The sequence below is a fragment of the Opisthorchis viverrini genome (genome assembly GCF_000715545.1).
Source record: "Opisthorchis viverrini unplaced genomic scaffold opera_v5_288, whole genome shotgun sequence".
Taxonomy (NCBI): domain Eukaryota; kingdom Metazoa; phylum Platyhelminthes; class Trematoda; order Opisthorchiida; family Opisthorchiidae; genus Opisthorchis; species Opisthorchis viverrini.
In genome coordinates, this window is record NW_008751946.1 from 525965 (window position 1) to 545771 (window position 19807).

General features: G+C 43.2%; 1 protein-coding gene across 1 annotated transcript in view; it reads right to left on the reverse strand.

The window, feature by feature from the left end:
* T265_09604 (hypothetical protein) overlaps positions 1-19579 on the reverse strand; it is a gene marked incomplete at both ends in the record, with an annotated part of 79466 nt that extends 59887 nt beyond the window's left edge. The window contains 4 exons of the mRNA XM_009175719.1: positions 9182-9306; positions 11149-11329; positions 11417-11648; positions 19506-19579. Of these exons, the coding sequence (XP_009173983.1) occupies positions 9182-9306; positions 11149-11329; positions 11417-11648; positions 19506-19552 (585 nt within the window). The remainder of the gene's footprint in view (positions 1-9181; positions 9307-11148; positions 11330-11416; positions 11649-19505) is intronic.
* Positions 19580-19807: the final 228 nt, after the last annotated feature.

Sequence of the window (19807 nt, forward strand, 5' to 3'; positions counted from 1 at the left end):
AACTGGTTCACTATGAATTAGCACTTGATATGTTATCCAACTGGACTCGAGTAGGTACCACCAAAATGACAATTACGGAGGTATACAGTCTAGTGAAACAGAAGACGGGTGTTATTATTTAAAGAACCAACTGGATTTGCGAAGACTTGCGTAGCTCAACCTTAATCCCAGTGTGGCCGGCCTTGCACGATTAACCCAATTCAAGCAGTGAAGATGGAGAAGGGTGCAGCACCAGTTTCGAGGATAACAGCTGTTTAGTTCAATGGTCAGGCTAGCGACGAAGCATGTTCGAAGTATGATTCCTCAGGATAAGAGTAAGCCTCTCATTTCGCGAGCCCAAAAGCTCGCTGTAAATTTTTCGAAGAGTCCTAATCAGTCGCGAGAGAAGCATGTTCAGTAAAGATATTTTTCGGGTGCGTGACATAGCTTCACCTCGTCACGCTTTTGCACGGCTATTGAAGTTCAGTGGAACCCCTTCGACCATTGCACGGACTGCACACGACTGATTTCTGAGACGTCCTTCATATCCAACGAAGTTATTACTCTTTCTTCGGAAAACGGAACGGAGAAATTTTCCGCGAATCATGGTTCATTCGCCCACACAGCTCTACATTAAAATCTCACCTACTATTTCGTCTACTCAACTTCACTGTTGATTATCCCATATGTTGTTGTGGTCGGCTGCCGGATTTCGTCCATCCGCAAAGTTTGCGTGGAACAGGAGAATTGCCAGGATTTCACTTGATGGGGCGGTAGCAAAGTTAAGGGAAAAGTCATAAAGTTTCTCAGAAAACACCGAGACAGCTGTTGCCGGACGAACTACTGCGGATAGGCTATTCTTCTACGAAAAGATATACGTGCCTCTGAAAGCGCTTGGCTGTCAGCTGATCACGATAGCGTTCTCGCTGCCAGTTTCCGTCCAGAGTACAGAATGAGTGCAACGAGGTATATGAACCACTGGATATTTGAGTAAACTATGATTCAAACCTTTGATTACCTAATTTGTCCATCCTTTCACAATAGGAATTTCTTAAACTAAAGCAACATGGGTTCGGTGGCCGTGACGCACCGGCCATCAAAACTGATGTGTACATAAATCATGATAGAGACGATGGTGAGGTTGAACCAGTGTGCCAAAATATTGTTAGCTCGAGTGTTGGACCGTTGGCTGTTAGTCTATTTGCCGAACCCAGCAATTGGCTAGCAAATGTTTCGTCACCAATGACTTCATCATCGATGCTGTTATCATATACACCCGTTCGACTATAATTGTTTCGGTTTATACAACCACATCTTTTGTTGTCTATGCTGGTTCTTTAGGCGGAATTCATTACTCGTTGTAGGCCTTGGTTAGTCCTTCAAGGTCACAATAAGTCCAGTGGGAGTGAAAAATAGTCAACAACAGCTGATGAAGTTCTGTTTCCCATATTTCTGCTGATACTGACTAGGTCCTCTGTTGGCAGACTACTTTGATGATCCTTAAACCGAAAGCTTTTTTTATTTATCTCTCACCTTTGTGGGTACATCAAACGGTATGGCGTTTTTGACAGCAATTCGTGTTTTAGAGGTCACCATGGACCACAATTCAAGGAATATTTTAGTCAGAATCCCTCTCAAGAGAAACAGTCTCCTCGATTTTCTAGAATAAAATCTTGTTTTCCTGTAGAGTGCAAGTTACAAATTTGTCAGAACAAAAGCCTATAAATGTGAGTTAATTTTTTTCACAAGAACGCATGCATGCGTTATGGGAACGAGAGAGCAGCATGCGCAACTGCTACCTGAAGTGGGTACCTTGTCCTTTCCATTCTCACCTCGATTCATTCAGTTTGTGACATTGGTGTTATGGTAATTGGAACTCATGAACATACTCAGGTTCATACCAATTAATTCGAAATACTGCGGAAGTAGATCACGTTGATGCCCGTATTTTTCAGCTTTTCACTGTCACTCTGTAGCAAACTTCGTCGACCACGTCCATATACAGTCAAAAGCTTTGTTTCCGCCGCACTTCACCTGGTATCACAGTGCTCGCAATTCGAATGAGTACAGCAAACACGGTCGATTCCCAGAATTACTCTGCAACTACTTTTCAATTCGTCTTTTATAAAATTCCATGCGAGGAGAGACGTTTGTAGATCCTTCTAGGTGGTTTCCGCATAGAGGGCGACTGCATTTGAGTGGTAGCAAAACTGGAGATACGAACGCAGACGGGAACTAAGGAGACATATCATACGTTGCAGAAAGCCGATGGGAAACAAACGGAATTACTAGGTGAGAGGATAACTTTTACAAGGCTGGTCTACATGCATGCTTAGTTCACGAGAACTGCTAAAAAAGAAGACATGGTTGTTAAATGTCGCATCACGAGCGTATGTTGCACGATGAGTTAGACATGCACGGGCTGTTAACGGAACAAATTTACCCAGTGCCTTAAAAGATGCCTTCAGTGTCGTCGAAGCTGCATTATTTTGACAGGTAAAAACCCACAGAAGTTCAACTATTGAGGGTGACTTCTTTAAAAGGACAACTTTTATCAAGAAGCGGTCGTCAATTCCGTTTGTGCTGTGCTTCGATTCAAATAAGTATCCTAAAGGACATGATTGTTTGTCAAGGCTTTCGCCTCACTGCACACTATTTGGTTAATTGAGGTCGCGTGGCAGATCAGAATTGATACGATACAAACAAATGCGGAAATGCGAGTCTGGGACATACTTGTCACAAACAGCTAGATATAAGAGGAGGCAAATGAAACCTGAAAACATCACAAACGAGAGATTCAGCTGGGTTCCAGGTGAGTCCATCGAAAAACCAAATTAGTTTTCAAATGAGTGTATATTCGCCAAATGAAACCTCTGTTGCAAGGACGAGAAATTGAAAGCCCCTAAAAAATTTTTCAGCTTGAACTATACGTCCCAGTTAGGTGACACCATTGTTTATAGCCGCAGGCGCAATTTCTGACCAATATTGGAATTCGTCATCATTTCCTGAGTTATTTAAACCTCTATGACCTGTCAAAACAATCTGGATGGAGGTCATTAATCTCAATGAATGGCATTGCATTTGAATCTTTTTATCTAAAACCTGATCAAAAATATCCTTTAGTTTGAAGCCACTGTATCGACCAATATTTCTGACTTTTAAACTGTCCACACTTTTCACTGGCATTCACATTTCCAGATCCTTTCTTCAATTTGTTCCATCCGTTTTTTACACAATGTTTCCAACCCAAGATAAAGATGGTTTCATTTCACTGAGTTTGTTTAGATTATTCTCAGCGGAACATACACTGACTAGCCAAGCACACGAAAACCGCTCATCACTGAACCACAGTAAATTAGATCATGAATGTCCACTTGACGCCACAAGTGTGTGCTACGCTATCTTGCTCACTTCTACCGGGTTTTACCCAACCTGTCCAAATAGTGGGCATCTGAGATCAGTCGGAGTGCTTAGTTGTCACAAAACACGGCCTATCTAAATCAAAATGTGATGTCCTCTTCACTTAGCAGTTACCACGTGAAACTTACGTCGCCGTGGCTGTCCAATCAATTTAACGTAATAGTTCCCCCTTGTTGTTTCTTAACTAAAGTGGTCAGGACGGGCTGTGTCGTGCTGGGAACCGGTCACAGGATGAACCAATTATATCAACCGATTTTTTGTTCAACATTCTCGTGTGCGGGTTATTCTCTCCAAATGGAGATCACCGCGTCTGTACGACGGTTCTCCTATGGAATGGATGGTAATTTCAGCATGTCATACAAACTGGTATTACTTTGTTCTCTTGGTGAGGTACTATCATCGAGTATTGAATGAAGTAGTCAAACCTGACAGAGTAGCAGCTGAATAAGCAAGCGAGCAACTGGACAATGAGGCTAAGATAAGCATGACCTTGTCACAGAAAGTGAGGGCTTACTAATCAATCGGGTCGATCGAATCGTTTTTGATTCAGTAGCCTATTCGCATAACAACGCCTGTCAGAATGCGTGGACTAACTTTGGCCAATCTGCCAGTGCACTCTGACTAGCAGGTAAATGGGAGGTAACTAGAGGTGCACCAATCTCCTTACTTTACTGATTGATCGAACCAACGGACGGTTCAACTAATCTGCTTGCCTACGACGTGGATGGGCGAGGTGACATTCCAGCGCGGCCGTCTAACGTTGTCAGAGTAAAAGGTACGTAAGCATACCCACAAAGCCAACATTAATATAATAAGTATTGCAGCTTTTTGCACAGTTGAGCAAGCTTTCGGGGATCAGTAAAAAGCGTGAATCGATTTTTCTATATGAAGCACCCACGCTGTTCGAAGTGAAACGTTTATTATGCTAAGCGAAAGCTGCTGGAAGCATAAACACATTCGAGTTTTGTCGAATTTTTGCCGTTCACTCGAAGGAAAACATCCAAGTCTAATTAAACGTCGAGAAAACCTAAATTTGGATCGAATTTGACATGACAGAAAGCAATGAATGGTGTTAGGAAAAGTTTTGGCGCTGTTGACGCTGTTCGCCTTCCAGGATGAGGTCCATATGATCCTCTCTGCGCTTGGCTGGAGACACCAAACGATATGCCGGCTAACCAATGCCAGTGACATTCATGCTTGCAGTTTCTCTCAAGATCGTCTGACTCAGCACTGGAGCCGTAAGCACCTCCGATGTTTGTTGTAGGCTAGCCGTAGGTTCCTCTCTCTGCCCATCATAAGGCTTTACTCAAATAATTTTATATAGTTGTACGCCAGTTGAGCTTCTGGTATTGCTGTCATGGTCATGATGGGCCAATGCGATAGTTTGATAATCGTCGAAGGTATTTCCCTGTTGGAGTACTGTACCACATTTACTGAATGCAATGAAAAACGAGTCAGTGAAATCGTTCTGACACCACTGGTGATTTAACGAAAAACCGGGCCGTTGAGTTCTCAAAATTGCCATTTCTGTATAAATTATATGTGTGTTCGTGAACCTGCTAGCATGTATATGGCTTTTCGGACAATGGGCATAATTCCAAACAATGCTTAGTAAACTGTACGGCCTCCGTGGACAGCAAATAGGTCTATACAGAGAGAGATGATGGGATACCTAGTCGGATACACGACTGAATCTCTAATACCATCCTAGCCAAAATCAATCGATACAGTAACTGTCGTCGCAAAGAGCAACACTAACATATAGAAACGTAATGAGTGAAAACTGCCATATGAATCGGTTACAATCGCTCAAAATACAGGCACAACAGGTGACGAGGCCATGAAAAATAAGCCCAGGAAGCCATTACAGAGCAGTATCGTCCCACACGAGATGAACTCCGTTCCACACCTAGGTTGCACTACCTGTCTATGAGCACATGTATCCACGATTTACAATATTCGAATACACGAGCCAAAGTCTGGCAAAGGGGCCTGCATCCAAAAAAACAACCGTCTAGCCGCCTAGTGATTCATCTATCTGACTTGTGGTGCACACAAGATTGACCCTAAACGAGCCTTTTGTTCGTCCCATAAAGGCCATTAACTTCAGATTTATTGGCGTCGTATGTTAGCTGGCCTTCGAAGACACTTTGACCGCTTACATTTTCCAAATCCGGAATCGGGTTTATTTAGGAAACAGCTTTATTGCGACAGCGCTCGAGTCCGACCATTTCCCAGAATACGTTGGATATGAAATTGACTGGTGCGCTGATGATAATAATACGCTCGATATGACAAACTAAAACGCCGAGAAATCTGGATGGGCGCATAGTACAGGTCTCTTAGCTAGTGATCTCATAAAAGCAACGAATAATAATGAGTTCATTTACATTCGGAAAGACCAGAAGTTGATGCCAGTGACCCTGCAGATGTAAATTAAATATTCCAGTTGTAGACTGAGGCCAATCCATTATTCCTCTTCCTTTCGCCCCCCCCCCCTCACCCGACGTGACACACAGTTCAATATGAATGTAAATTGGAGCGGAATAACGGCAAACAACGGATAGAGTTGGGTCAAAATAGAAGGGGAGTACACGGAAGTTTGCTTCTTTACGCAGAATATTGGATTTGAGGAGTAAGTTTTGGCGAAACGAAATTGTGAGACCCCAAGAAACGTGTGGATTGCTCGCCAAGGAAACCGAATGCTACTGAAATATACATTCTACGTTGACTATTGGTCATGTTGGAAAAACCAAACTCGGATGAACTGACTAACGGCCCTTTGTTTTCAGAATGGTTTGTAAGAAATGTCCTGAGAGCAGCTGGAGAGGATCACCTGAGCCAATATTGAAGAGGCATGCAGATAATATGAGCCAAGATGAAACAAATAAGCTATCCACATTCAGACCCAGTGGTTTATTCCAAATAGACTCTATAAAATAACTGACACGTAATTCCAAGTCTATCAGCGACTACCAGCACCAACTACGTTGAAGTCAATCCCTTATCAGAATGTGTTCAGAAGACGCATATTCTAATCCAATGCAATGGCTGGAGGTGATCACATTGAGCCCAGGTTTTGCACAACCCTGTCTGTAAAATATCATCTGCATGCGGAGCTAACCTAAGAAATAGTTCTGACATCGAGTGGATCTTTTACCAAGGACCTAAAATCATTCGTATGATTAAATTTCACACAACTTGACTGCAAACTCCGTGTGATGCAAACAGGATAGGCTAGGTTAGCTGGGATATGGAAAAAAACACAAAAACCCATTATGGCTGCCACAGGTCACTTTTACACATAGACTAACGAGTTTTGGAGCTCCAAATACCTAAATCAGGGCGTGGTTCCTTTCAAACGACTCGATGTTTGGGGAAACTAACGATACGCTGCATTCAGAAGCAACCGGTGAGGAGTCTAACACCAAGATTCTTTCCCTCCCCGGTTTACTGATGTCGCCTTGGAAACGCTGCCGTTCCACTATCTTCACTCGCTTATCTCGGTAACCCAGTAACGTATCGAATAATAAATTACGACAAGAGTAAAGTAGTTTTGGACTAGCCTGGAAAAATCACCTTAGCCGAACTATGATGCATCTGCGTGTCAGCAGCCACCTACGCACTTCGAAACAGCAGGGGGATAAAATGATTAAGGTCTTTGGTCCAAATTTTAGCGTGGTAATCAGTTAACAGGTTACGAAAATCTGCAGGTGCCGGTTTCATGTTTCGAAGTTTCGTGTGACTGTAATTATATCAACTGGAAATCTCTGCAACACAAACCACGTTCAGCAAGCGATTAGAAGCTATTTCCGACATCGTGAACACTAATGTAGTAGACATTTCGGTCAATCTAAATTTGGTTACAGAGATGAAAACGGGCAGCCAGTAAATTAAAAGTTTCAGGTCTTTCGAGGACACAAGGCGCGAGGACAACGGTTTACAGCTGGATTCAGCTCTCGGAAAACCTATGGCGAATTCACATAAATTCGTACGTGACCATTGTAGGTCAATAAAATGTGAAGAGGAAGTAGATAGTAGATCGAACCACCTTGTGTTCGTTCATTCCGAGAGTGGTGGGGTTTTGACCCACTTCCTAAAACACAGAATCGTTGATTGGCATGCCGGATTTCACTGTAATTTGAAAACTTCACGCGGAGTTCCAATTTCCTGATACTTATTAAAAAATGGTTTGGTCAGCACAGGATACGTCAAAATATAAATGTGTATTGAGAAACTGGATTTGGAGATGAAGTCACGTGGGTGAATGAAGGAAAGTTAATATCTTGATATCCGACATGGAAACTGAAAACAAAAGATTGATTTTACCTACAAGAGATCCAGCAAAACCCTCGCCACTATGGAGCAAATAGTCTCTCAGGATGACTAAACTGTAATTTTAATAGGGCTTCCCGACGGCTAAAATAACCACGATTGATTAAGTATACTGAGCACGCCATTGTATTAAAAATCGGTTATGCAGTGTCCTTTGAGGTAGCGTTTGTAAACTAGCGAACTTTCAAACCATGCAGTCGAATCTCTCTTCTTTGGCAATTACCACAGATGTAGACGGCGATCTTCTTCTCAAGATGATTTTTGTTTCGAAGATCTAAGAGAACGGGGACGAGAACACCTTAACAGCTTCACTGTTCGTGTTACTGTAGAAAATGCGAAACGTCTGATGGTATTTGCGTTTATGATCGGCTGGAATGGTTCCCCCCGAAAGATACCATCTGCCAAATTAAGATTAATTAAAGATTTTCTAGTGAGTTTTCTTTCTCTTGGGTGTCTTTATAAATGTCAAGGCGGTAACCAAGCTAAAGTCTGAGTTAACGAGAACGGTCTGCCTATGATAAGCATGAGTAGGCCGTTGAAAAGAAGTGATTGGATAGATGTTAGTGGTTACGTGATTTAGTCGTTTTTTTAGAGCCAATGGAAGTTGACCATTCGTACGGACCGCCTATGTGCATACAGTTTAGGGTTACGGATCCCACCAACCGCCAATAGATGCAGTCTGGTCAGTGTTAGCGGGTTACAAGGAAACCGGTAATTTATTTGAAGTGCTGTTTGAAAACTCATACTGTGGTTCTGATCCACGAGATTCGCACTGATTATACTGTTCCAGTCATGTAGTCTTTGCGAACCTTGTCTAATTTGTCTCCGGTAATATCACTGCGATAATGTGCATATACATAAAAACCTGGAAAAGTTACCCAGCGAGCGAGAAGTGGAGAGCATTTGAACAATATCAGAAACGATCAATCCAAATTGCGAGTTGTCCTCTGATTTGACAGTTGTTGTCCAGACTGCCTGGTCTCCCGGCCTGTCACGTGGCTTAAAAGTTCTGCAGCCGTAAAGACGCTTACACGATTATGGCGGGAAGATGTCTAGCGATGCCCGCAGCGGAAATATACCAAAGCACGACAATACCCGTCAGGTCAGAATTCACCTCACAAACCTATAGCAAAATCTGTTAGAAAATTATGCGATAGTCTGGTTACGTCGATATAATTTGTGAACTTTTTTATATGTCACCTTCTTTTCCAGCAACTTACGAGAAACCCGTCACGTAACTTCGCAACACTATATGCTCGTATAAATGGTATCCCTAAAGTTTGATGAATACGCTTATTCTTCAACATGGGTCTGAAGATCAGCTGATTGAGATAGCCCATATCCATAATTTAAGAGTAAAAAACATAAATAATCAATAATCCGATTAGCTCGTGTGGAAACGTGGCGCAGATGTGCGAGCCATATGACAACCACCTGTCGGACTTACGTTCAGACCAATCAGTGTTTCGCGGTGTTGCACGTAACCCCAAGGAGCAATGCCCAAGGCGACAATGTTCGATCCCCGAATATGCACTTCATCGCCCAGTGCTTCACCAATGTGCCGTGTTACACCTGTGAGGCAAGTAAACAAGTATATCCGTTTGTCATTAGACGTGCACAGACGAGCAGAACTGGAATGAGTATGTATTAGATCTAGGAGCCATATCATGGCAAGGGGACTGTGTCAAATGAGTGATTATCTTAGGAAGTATCATTACTTACAGCAAAGACATCATTCTTCAGCGACTAGGTCATTTTTTACCCCTGCTGGATTAAGTTGAGATAAATTTGTTGCACCAGAGGCGATCCACATATAATAGGTGAGAGCTTCGTAGACAGGAAATTAAACCGGAGTGACGCACATAATACGACTATTTCAGATAGAGAACAAAGTATGAACAAAGTATGTGGGGCATGTCTGTATTGATTGATGTTTCCAAGTATAAGACCACCTTGCTACGGGCGTCGGTATTTCGGCCTAGTGAGGTTCACCCTATTTGGTAGTGATCTTAGATATTATATTGACCATCCCTAATAAACCGATTGCAATTCTTCTTCTTAGAACCAGGTGAAAAATCACTGGATCCCCTACATAAGTGCAAAAATAAGACAATGAGACCGGTTTCGCTCTCCTTGGGGCTCATCAAGCAGGCGCAGTCCCTGAGTTACCGTCAACCTTACGTTCTACTTGTACCCAACTTGGATTGATTTCGACAAATACACTCATTTGTAAATCAATTTGGTTTTCACGGGAGACTCAAGTGAATCTCTCGATATCTCGAATATCGTACCAACTGAAACATGAGGCAGTCTATGTGCAGCACATTCAGTTGAAGAACATCATAAACAAGAGATTCGCTTGAGTCTCCCGTGAAAACCAAATTGATTTGCAAATGGGCGTATTTCTCGAAGACATTGAGAGGTGCATCAACACGTTTGCCGCTTTAGTTTTGGAAATCTAATATACTGTAAAGGCAAGTGTCGCTTGCAACCGTTTAGTCAGTCCTCTATCTCTGTAACTAAGTCTTCCATTGGACTCACTCAGTTGAGCCAAGGTTTGTGAGTTTAGACTCCCTCATCAGTTTCTGAAACACTACTATGCGCCTCCACCTTGAAACGCCATCGGGCTGCTAGGCCAGATGAGTTCGCCCAAGAGTCATTCAAAAATACATGAGAATCTGTGTTTCGCAACAACTGCGTTGTTCGTACGTATTCGGAAACGATGGCGTTCCTTAAATCGGGATCAATCGGTTATGGTATCCATGTTCAAAGCAAGTATCCAAACCGATCGTGCCAACCATAAATGTATATCTCACGCCTGTCGTTTTATGCTGCTGGCTTCCCTTATGTTACTACGTTAGGCCTCGATATGTAAGACGCCAGTCCGAGAGTACCAGGCGAATGTCGAACGTTTAGTGAAATATGAGGCGGCCTGGTGCAGCACATTCAGTTGGAGAACATCCTGAAGATGAGAGCTTCAGCTGGGATCCAGATGACCCTTCCGCGAAAACCAAACTGGTATCCAAATGAGTGCATTTGTCCAGCTTCGGAGTAAATTACCCTTTATAGGACATTATGAAAGGCCATATGTAGACAAATCTGGACGCTAACCACTTTAATAACTAGTGAAAACAGTGGTCAGTCACTAAGCACGCTTCAACCCGGATGGACGTGTGAAAAAATTTACCCGGATCTGCTTTATCTCAATCGAACTATTGTTATCGCTTGGTACTACACGTAAGCCAACAGTGATGCAAGAGTAGCGATTACTAACCAGAACCTGAAAATCGGTCCTGAGTAGTCGTGGTGTTGGTTCACGTGACTGTGACTCGAAAAAGTCGATTGTAATGTAAGCATGTTGACATAAAACAAAACACTTGCCAATATCAAGACCATTCGTGATGACCCAAGCACCGGTTGTTTTCGCAGCTCTCAAAAGACCACTTTGTACAACGCGTTGAATTTTGTTTTGCAACGGTGCGTTGGCCAAGCCACCGAGCATCGATATGACTAAATTTGGAACACGGATGCGCCATTCATGTAGTAGTAGATGCATCAATGTCTCCGGACTTGTATCGTAGTGAAGCCTAACGTACTGTATAATAGAGGAAAAGAAATCGATTTCAAACAACCGACGTACACGAAGAGCGAAACTGGATTTGAAAATCAACCGGTCACTCACCCGAGCTCTGGTAGGATGTGGCCCGCCCTGAAACTCCACCGTACCGTAGGCGTTGGTGGGCATTTCGCGTGTGTGTGTTTTGACGTGCCATCGTTCGGTCTGAGATGCAGTTTTTCGACTACCATTTTTAAGCAGCAGAGAACGGAAACATTCGGCGCCCAGTTGTGTTACTGCATCCAACCTCACATTTGGTGCATGATTCTTGACGCTCAAACCACAATAACATCGTGAACTGTGATAAAAGACAACAGAATACATAAGCACGCTGGAAGTGATGACACATGGATGTTGAGGCAAACTTTTACGGTAAAAAGACGTTGCCAGCTTGAGCTGTTGAACGAAAAACCAAGGTTGATGAAAAATCAGCCTATCGAAAAGGTGTTGGGTGAGACAGACTTTCCTCGGATGAACCGCCCAGCCCAGTTGAGCCGACATTTAGGATATGAAATCAGCTTTTTCCTTTGCACTCAATGCCGATAAAAACTTGCCGATAATTCGCTACAGATTCCATCCTGTGTCAAGCACAACAAGTAGGCACACTTTTCAAATTTAAAAAGACTCGCCTTACTTGGGAACCGAGTCGTTTATTTATCCTCAGGTCAGAACGAGAATTCCTCTCGTTCAAGCTGATCCCCAAACAAACAGGAAAGGACCAGATGTCGACAAACTTTCCATACTACTCAACCGGAGGGACTAAAGAAGTGAACGGGATTCTGACCTGTTGCCATCATTGAAAACCCTAAACCAAATTGATTTGCAAATGAATATATCTCTCGAAAACGGTCCAATTTGGGCTCAAGTAGAACATAAGGTTGACGGAAACTCGGGGGCTGCACCTACTTGATGAGCCCCAAGAAGAGCGAAACCGGTCGTTAGCTATCAAAGAGCTTTCAGCAACCTTGTGAGTAGTTTCGTTTATGAAAACTAAACCAAAGTTGTAATTTTGGGCTTTTGCAAGATAGGTATTTTGTTCATAGTCACACCGCTCTCGTTTGAACGGTCGTGTTCCTGTTCTGGTGTAAATGTTCCGGTGAGTCCACACCAGAGAGATTTGATAGTGGTGTAGTGGTGGTAGTGGTGGGGTAGTGGTTACACGCTCGCCTCGCATGTCAGATGTCTGGGTTTCAAATCCCGGCACGTCCATTGAATAAGCACTGCTGATGAGCTCTAATAAGAGCGAAAACCGAGTCCAGTGTTTCCCTTTGGTGTGGACTCACCAGAATAATTAAGCCAGAACAGTAACACGACCGTTCAAACGAGAGTTGTGTGACTATGAATAAACCAAAGTTGTTTGCTAGCATAATTATTCACATCAATGTCACATAACAGACATCGAAACCGAAAGTCTTGTGGCACCTGAGCGTGCATCACCAAATTATTTCTTCATTTACAAGTTGCGACGACCACATCATTTTCCCACTCATACTATATGTGGTTTCGACATAAACGAATGGGACGTTGTACAACGGTGGATGAGTTCACTTGCCGGAATTAGGTTTAACCTGGCATCTTGATTAGTCATGAATTCGATACCATCGAAAACACAGTAGTAACCCCAGGAGAAAGTGGAATTAAGGTTCACTTTCTAAGTTCAAGGCAAAAAAAGCTTAAAAATTAATCCCTGTTGTAGGCTCTGTCTCAAAATTTCTCACGTTCCAAGCTTTCGCTACCATTATGTGCTTACAATCGTGCGTTTCTCTGTCAGCATTTGGCTGCTGGTATGGTTAGGGTAGACATGGTAGGGACTGTCATTTCCATTTCTGTATCTGCGTAGTGCACCCTTGTTTGTGAGAAATAGCATAAATCAATACAGAGGAAACCCAGAGCACGAGCAAGAGCCACTTATTGTCTTGTTTGCTTCCATGTTCGGACATTAAAGACAAATAAGTAGACCCGCTTTCGGGTTTTGAAAACTAACTTCGAAGTGCGCCGGGTTGCTACTAAAGATGGACGCGTAGAACCTGCAACCGGGCGTGATGCAAGGCAAAAAAAAGGCCAGTCCTAGTGCTGGGATTTGCAGAGAGGGTACCCATTGATGTGGTGTTGTTAGAGAAGTAACAAGTGAAGGTGTAAGGTGAGACGTCAGCAGTAGCATGCTTTCGATCATCCGCAACCAAGGAGACTCGGCTGATATCAAAACGCGACAGCCGGTATGGGAGTACAGTCTGCTTAGTTGTGAAGTTCATATTTGTACGCAGGCTGGGATACTGTCGGGGTGCCCAAGCCTAGACAAAAGAACATATAACCGAAACCATTGGTTCAAAATCCCAACCGAAGGGCAGCAGGGGCCGGTACACTACCACAGTGGTATGCTTTTTTTTGAAAGAACAAGTAACCGTGCATATTTTAACCCCTAATCTGGTGGAACAGGGAACTGTGTTCGTCAGGACTATGTCCACTGACCAACCTGGTATGAGAAGCTTTGCAGGGGTCAAAGTAACCCCCCCCCCTTAATGGGCCATAAAGGTAGACAGAGTCACAGCACAATAAGGTCCGATTTCCTTGCATGATCAAGCAAGGATAAATACCGCATGTGATGAGGACGAGTTAGCAGCTTGAAAGCGAACGCGCAAAGTGGTAAAGAAATTATCAATGAGTAAGATCTTGTGAAGTGAAATGTATAGGACTGACTGAAGAGGTTTGAGTGATAATGCTTCACTGATAAATAACTGTAGCTCAAACTGTGACTACTCTACTGTTATCCGAACTAAATGGAACTGCAAGTATCCTGGTACGAAGCCAGCTAAACTGGCATACCGGACAGATGCACATCAAAAAGGTTGTTTATGGCTAATGCTGGAAAAGGCCAAGTTACATTTAGGCGACAAACGTTACTCTGATAGCCTCGAAGACGTCCGAACGATTGTAAGCTTAATGTTGGTGTAATCGAGGAGCTAGTTATAGACGACGGTGAACTCTTCATGAGGGTCATCCTTCACAAGTGTGCAGGTTTTGAACTCGGAGTATTGGTTTTCTCCTGCCTGCGAACGACGTTTGAAGACGTCTCCTCTTTCAGCTTAAATTCTTCTGCGATCTGGATTTGCACAAAAAGCGGGTGCGTCTCAGGACAATAAATAGCGTTCACTCTATCCTACCCATCAAATATTTCTGATAAGGTGTACTGTTCTTTCTTCAAACCACATTCGAATTTTTCTTCAGGAGACGTCAGCTGAATATTCATCGTAATCTAACTATCCGGGTAGACAACCCCAATGATATATGGTTTGGAGTAATACTGTACTATTAGGAGTGTAAAACAACGTCAAAAATTCACATGACTGAGAGGTGACACTAATACCGCACAGAGTGTTAAGCACTAATGATAACTGTTATCCAATTTTGCTTACACCGACTGACGGCACTCAAAAGAACTTCACATACATACGCGCAAGCCTTACTATTTTAACCCCTAATCTGGTGGAACAGGGAACTGTGTTCGTCAGGACTATGTCCACTGACCAACCTGGTATGAGAAGCTTTGCAGGGGTCAAAGTAACCCCCCCCCTTAATGGGCCATAAAGGTAGACAGAGTCACAGCACAATAAGGTCCGATTTCCTTGCATGATCAAGCAAGGATAAATACCGCATGTGATGAGGACGAGTTAGCAGCTTGAAAGCGAACGCGCAAAGTGGTAAAGAAATTATCAATGAGTAAGATCTTGTGAAGTGAAATGTATAGGACTGACTGAAGAGGTTTGAGTGATAATGCTTCACTGATAAATAACTGTAGCTCAAACTGTGACTACTCTACTGTTATCCGAACTAAATGGAACTGCAAGTATCCTGGTACGAAGCCAGCTAAACTGGCATACCGGACAGATGCACATCAAAAAGGTTGTTTATGGCTAATGCTGGAAAAGGCCAAGTTACATTTAGGCGACAAACGTTACTCTGATAGCCTCGAAGACGTCCGAACGATTGTAAGCTTAATGTTGGTGTAATCGAGGAGCTAGTTATAGACGACGGTGAACTCTTCATGAGGGTCATCCTTCACAAGTGTGCAGGTTTTGAACTCGGAGTATTGGTTTTCTCCTGCCTGCGAACGACGTTTGAAGACGTCTCCTCTTTCAGCTTAAATTCTTCTGCGATCTGGATTTGCACAAAAAGCGGGTGCGTCTCAGGACAATAAATAGCGTTCACTCTATCCTACCCATCAAATATTTCTGATAAGGTGTACTGTTCTTTCTTCAAACCACATTCGAATTTTTCTTCAGGAGACGTCAGCTGAATATTCATCGTAATCTAACTATCCGGGTAGACAACCCCAATGATATATGGTTTGGAGTAATACTGTACTATTAGGAGTGTAAAACAACGTCAAAAATTCACATGACTGAGAGGTGACACTAATACCGCACAGAGTGTTAAGCACTAATGATAACTGTTATCCAATTTTGCTTACACCGACTGACGGCACTCAAAAGAACTTCACATACATACGCGCAAGCCTTACTGCTTCGAGTTTGCCGCGGTAGCAGTGGCTTGAAACAGCTTTGTGCGGATCTCTCACACAGGCATCCAGTAGTTTAACCAGGAAACTGTGAGGCGCACACGTCAATAATCGAATAACACTGCTCTGATTTACACTAGTAGAAAACCAAGCGTGAACTCGGATTAGCCACGATAAAGCAACGTACACTGAAATTCAAGGCCATTCTAGTCAAGGGTGCTATTCAAGTGGAAATCTTAGACCCACATCTGAATGTTAACTGGCCTAGGTTAACCATCACAGATGTGTTCCCTGATCAACACAGTTGACTTAAATGTCCACGCTTGTGGTAAGTGCACAAGTGCCCGGTTCCTGATTTGCAATCTTATGTGCTAATCAATGCAGTCGCCAGATTCAGAATCAGATAAAGGAGACCTTCGAAGATAACGTCATCAGAAAGGTAAGATGCACATTTTTTGACATGGGTAGGCTCCAAAAATCCAACACACATACATTCACAAACATTCACACATTGGTTAGTATGTGGCACAACTTCTGTTTATTCTTGCGGTCGATTCGGAATGTAACAAAATCGCACAAATTTGTTTTTCACGATACCTAGAATGAGATAGACTCGATGCGAGAATCACAATCCGTAGCTGGGTGAAAAGGACTACCTCTTGGACAGGGATTCTAATTCGGTCATCCTCATAAAGATAAAAGGGTTGTATGTCACGATGTACTCCAAAAGAAACCTGAAATTCAGTGCTTCTCAAAACCGGAAATTGGGTGGACAACTGACAGTTCCTGTGAAGTTTTCTTTGGACTAAATAATACGCACTCCTACTGGGAGTGACAGCTATGAAAGAATGAGTAACAACTATTTTCTCGTGACTTGATTGCTAATGAAATAGTTGCTTTCCGTGGTCATTGTTTTCGTTGGAAACACCTGAAATTTGTTCAAAATGGACTCTGCACTCATCGGAGCTGGCAATAACCGACTCCGTGGAGCAAATGTTGTCTATTTCTCCATCGTTGAGGGCTCTGTTACGGTCCAAGTGACCGGAAATCTCAATGTAGAAATTGGGCGTAGCAGACGCGACTTGGTGACCATCACGGCTTGGAACCAAGACTTCGTGATAATGGCTAATATCTTTTTTAGCCTCACAATGGAAACGTACTGTTCTTTAGTACTAAGTGAAGGCCCAGTGGGTTCCGTTGCGCTACTTGATGTTTCCTATTGATAAGTAGACATGGAGCACGATTGGTCATACATCTAGTAGCTACCAATGGCGGTCGCTCTGAAGCACCTCGTCGATTCGGATAGTACTTTAGACTGGTACAACCAGAGGAACAAGATTCTCGCTGAGCCGTAGAAAGCTGTCTGACCGACAAGTGAAACAAATTTACTAAATTAGCTTGTGCGGAACCTCAAAAGTTACATCTTTAAAATAGGCCAAATGTACTTAGGACGAGATAATAAACGACATGCTTACAGCAGAGAATTTCGTATATGGTGTTTTTGAATGCTCATCAACTGAAGATTGAGTCCCATAACAACTGAAATAGTTCAGCATGACCTGTCAGACGTTAGCTCAAGTGTAGCCTGGAAACCGGATGAAAATGGAGGGGGCCGGTGAAGCTTGGAATCTAAAGAAACTATTTCACCCCAGTGACAAAACAGGACTCAAGGAACCGGTCTTTAGCTGTGGTGATCAGAGGCACCGTTGGAAGTTGAATATACAGGAAGAATATTTCCAGCAAGATTTTACTGCATGATTTTCATTCTATCAACGTCTGATTGAAAATTCAGGATGAGGGGCTCGAACATAATTATCTCTTCACGTACCTTGGCAGCTCCACTCATCAAACGGATGACATCAATGCAAGCATCACCAAGGCGAATGCAGTATTCGTCGCTTTCAGTGTTAGAAACGCAGTTCACTCTGCCTTAGGGGTAGCAAAATGGCTGTAAAGGCATGCTAAATTTATGGCCGTCTGCAGTCTTTAGATATTTGCGTCTTCCTGGCTGTGATTCTCGCCACACACGTTTGGAAACCCCACAGAATACGGTACATAAGCAAGCCAACTGGCCTGGCGAGCATGCCGGAGTTCGTTGGCCAGATTAGCTAGCCAGAGTTTGTCACTGTATGCTGGGCTTACGTTGGATGGGTTTTGCAAAAGTAACAGAGTAAACTCCACTGGTGGCGTTTTAATGTGACATGATCCCCAAACGCATCTGGTTCAGTACTGTCTAAATTTTTTGTCCGGGTCCTAGCTGAATTGAAGATTAGGTCCACGCCTCTTTTATTTGTTCTCGCCCAGTTGAACCTATCCTCCTCCACGATCGATCCCAGTTAAGTATCAGCATTCAACAATGGTGCATTTCTGTCCATGGTGATAACGCCTATGACGATGGCAGTGAGAATAGGAGTATCGTATCAGGAGGCACAAAATACAGGTTACGTGATCAGTGTTGGTTAGCTTCGCAGAAACGCTCGGAACGAGTGACATGGCTAGACCCGGTGACGGTACGGCAAGACAGCATTTAGGCGGCAGTTCCATATAGTCATGTTACTGTGCAAAGTCGTAACACCAGTTCCAGTGAGGTAATTTCATCTAACCAAATCGTTCGGCCGTTCGAACAATTGGCATCTCGCCAGGAGCTCGCGCCCTCACTCCTGAGCTACCTCAAACCTGTTGACCATTGGTTGGTTGGCATAAGTGTTTCGAACCAATGATCTGAAAAGACTCGGTGACTGATTCAGTCCGATAATGCTCAGGTGGCGGTTCGATATATCTATGCTCCAGTGTGAAAGGCAGTGTGAAAGGTAATTTAGCCTTTGGACCAAGTAGGCGTTTTTTTTTCACTGCAGGTCAACCAGTTCGTTAGACACCTTAAAACAAGCGTAACTGCATTGAACCGTACCTAATACGTTGTTCAGGAGAAATGTGCATGATCATTTATTCTCAATAATCAAACTTTCAGCTCTGTTCCAGTTATGAGTATGCCGTCGAAACAGAAAGGTAACAACCGAGTTGGGTGGCTGAAAACAGGCTAACAGTGAACTCCTGTTGCCTGTGTTTGACCTGACCTAACCGATAACCTGGTATTCTATGTGCACACGCCTTCATTCACTTCACAATTGAAATGCTTACTGGAACTATTACACTTGAAGAATAGACTGAAGCAACGTAGCAATGAAGCAATATACCTTTTTTCGAACTCCTAATAGCCAGCATCAGTTTCGCTGTAATCGAATACATATTCGTGTACAGTGATATTTTATCATGGCTATCATTCGAGCTTAGCTCACTTGAAACAGTAGCTCTTAATCAACCGAAATGGTGGAGGCGAAACACCATTATACACGTTCACCATGTTGCGTTAGGATGCATGGATGAGGGATATGAACGAGTACCGCATGTTTGGGGCATTTGTTCCAGACGAAGCGGAGAAATCTGTCCAATCCTTATGTACACCGCATGAGAGAAGCAAGATACAAATGAAATTTCATAAACTCAGTACAGAACGCATGCGAAGGTTTACGCCTGCACAAGGAAACAGTTTCGCCAGTAAAACGTGCACACCAGTTTCACATAAATTAAAAGCTCTGAAAAGACACTGGTACTACTACGCCGCTAACATCTGACACTCACTTGACCATGGAACGTCTCGAAGGAATGTACTTGGCACATTCCAGCATTGTGATGTTTTCCTCGATCCATGGTTCCTGCAAAATCGACGAGCAATTGTTGTTATCTCAAAATATTCCAGGAATGTCAGGTAAAAGTATCGGCAAGCTAGCTAGCAGCTAGTGGTAACCAGTTGAAATTGGTTGGATGAGATTCTCAGACTCTAGCTTTCAACAGATCATGGGTGCGAACTGTTATGCTGCTTTTTGGTATCCTACATAACATTGGGTAGGCAACATGCAACTTGATATGTAGTTTGTGCACCA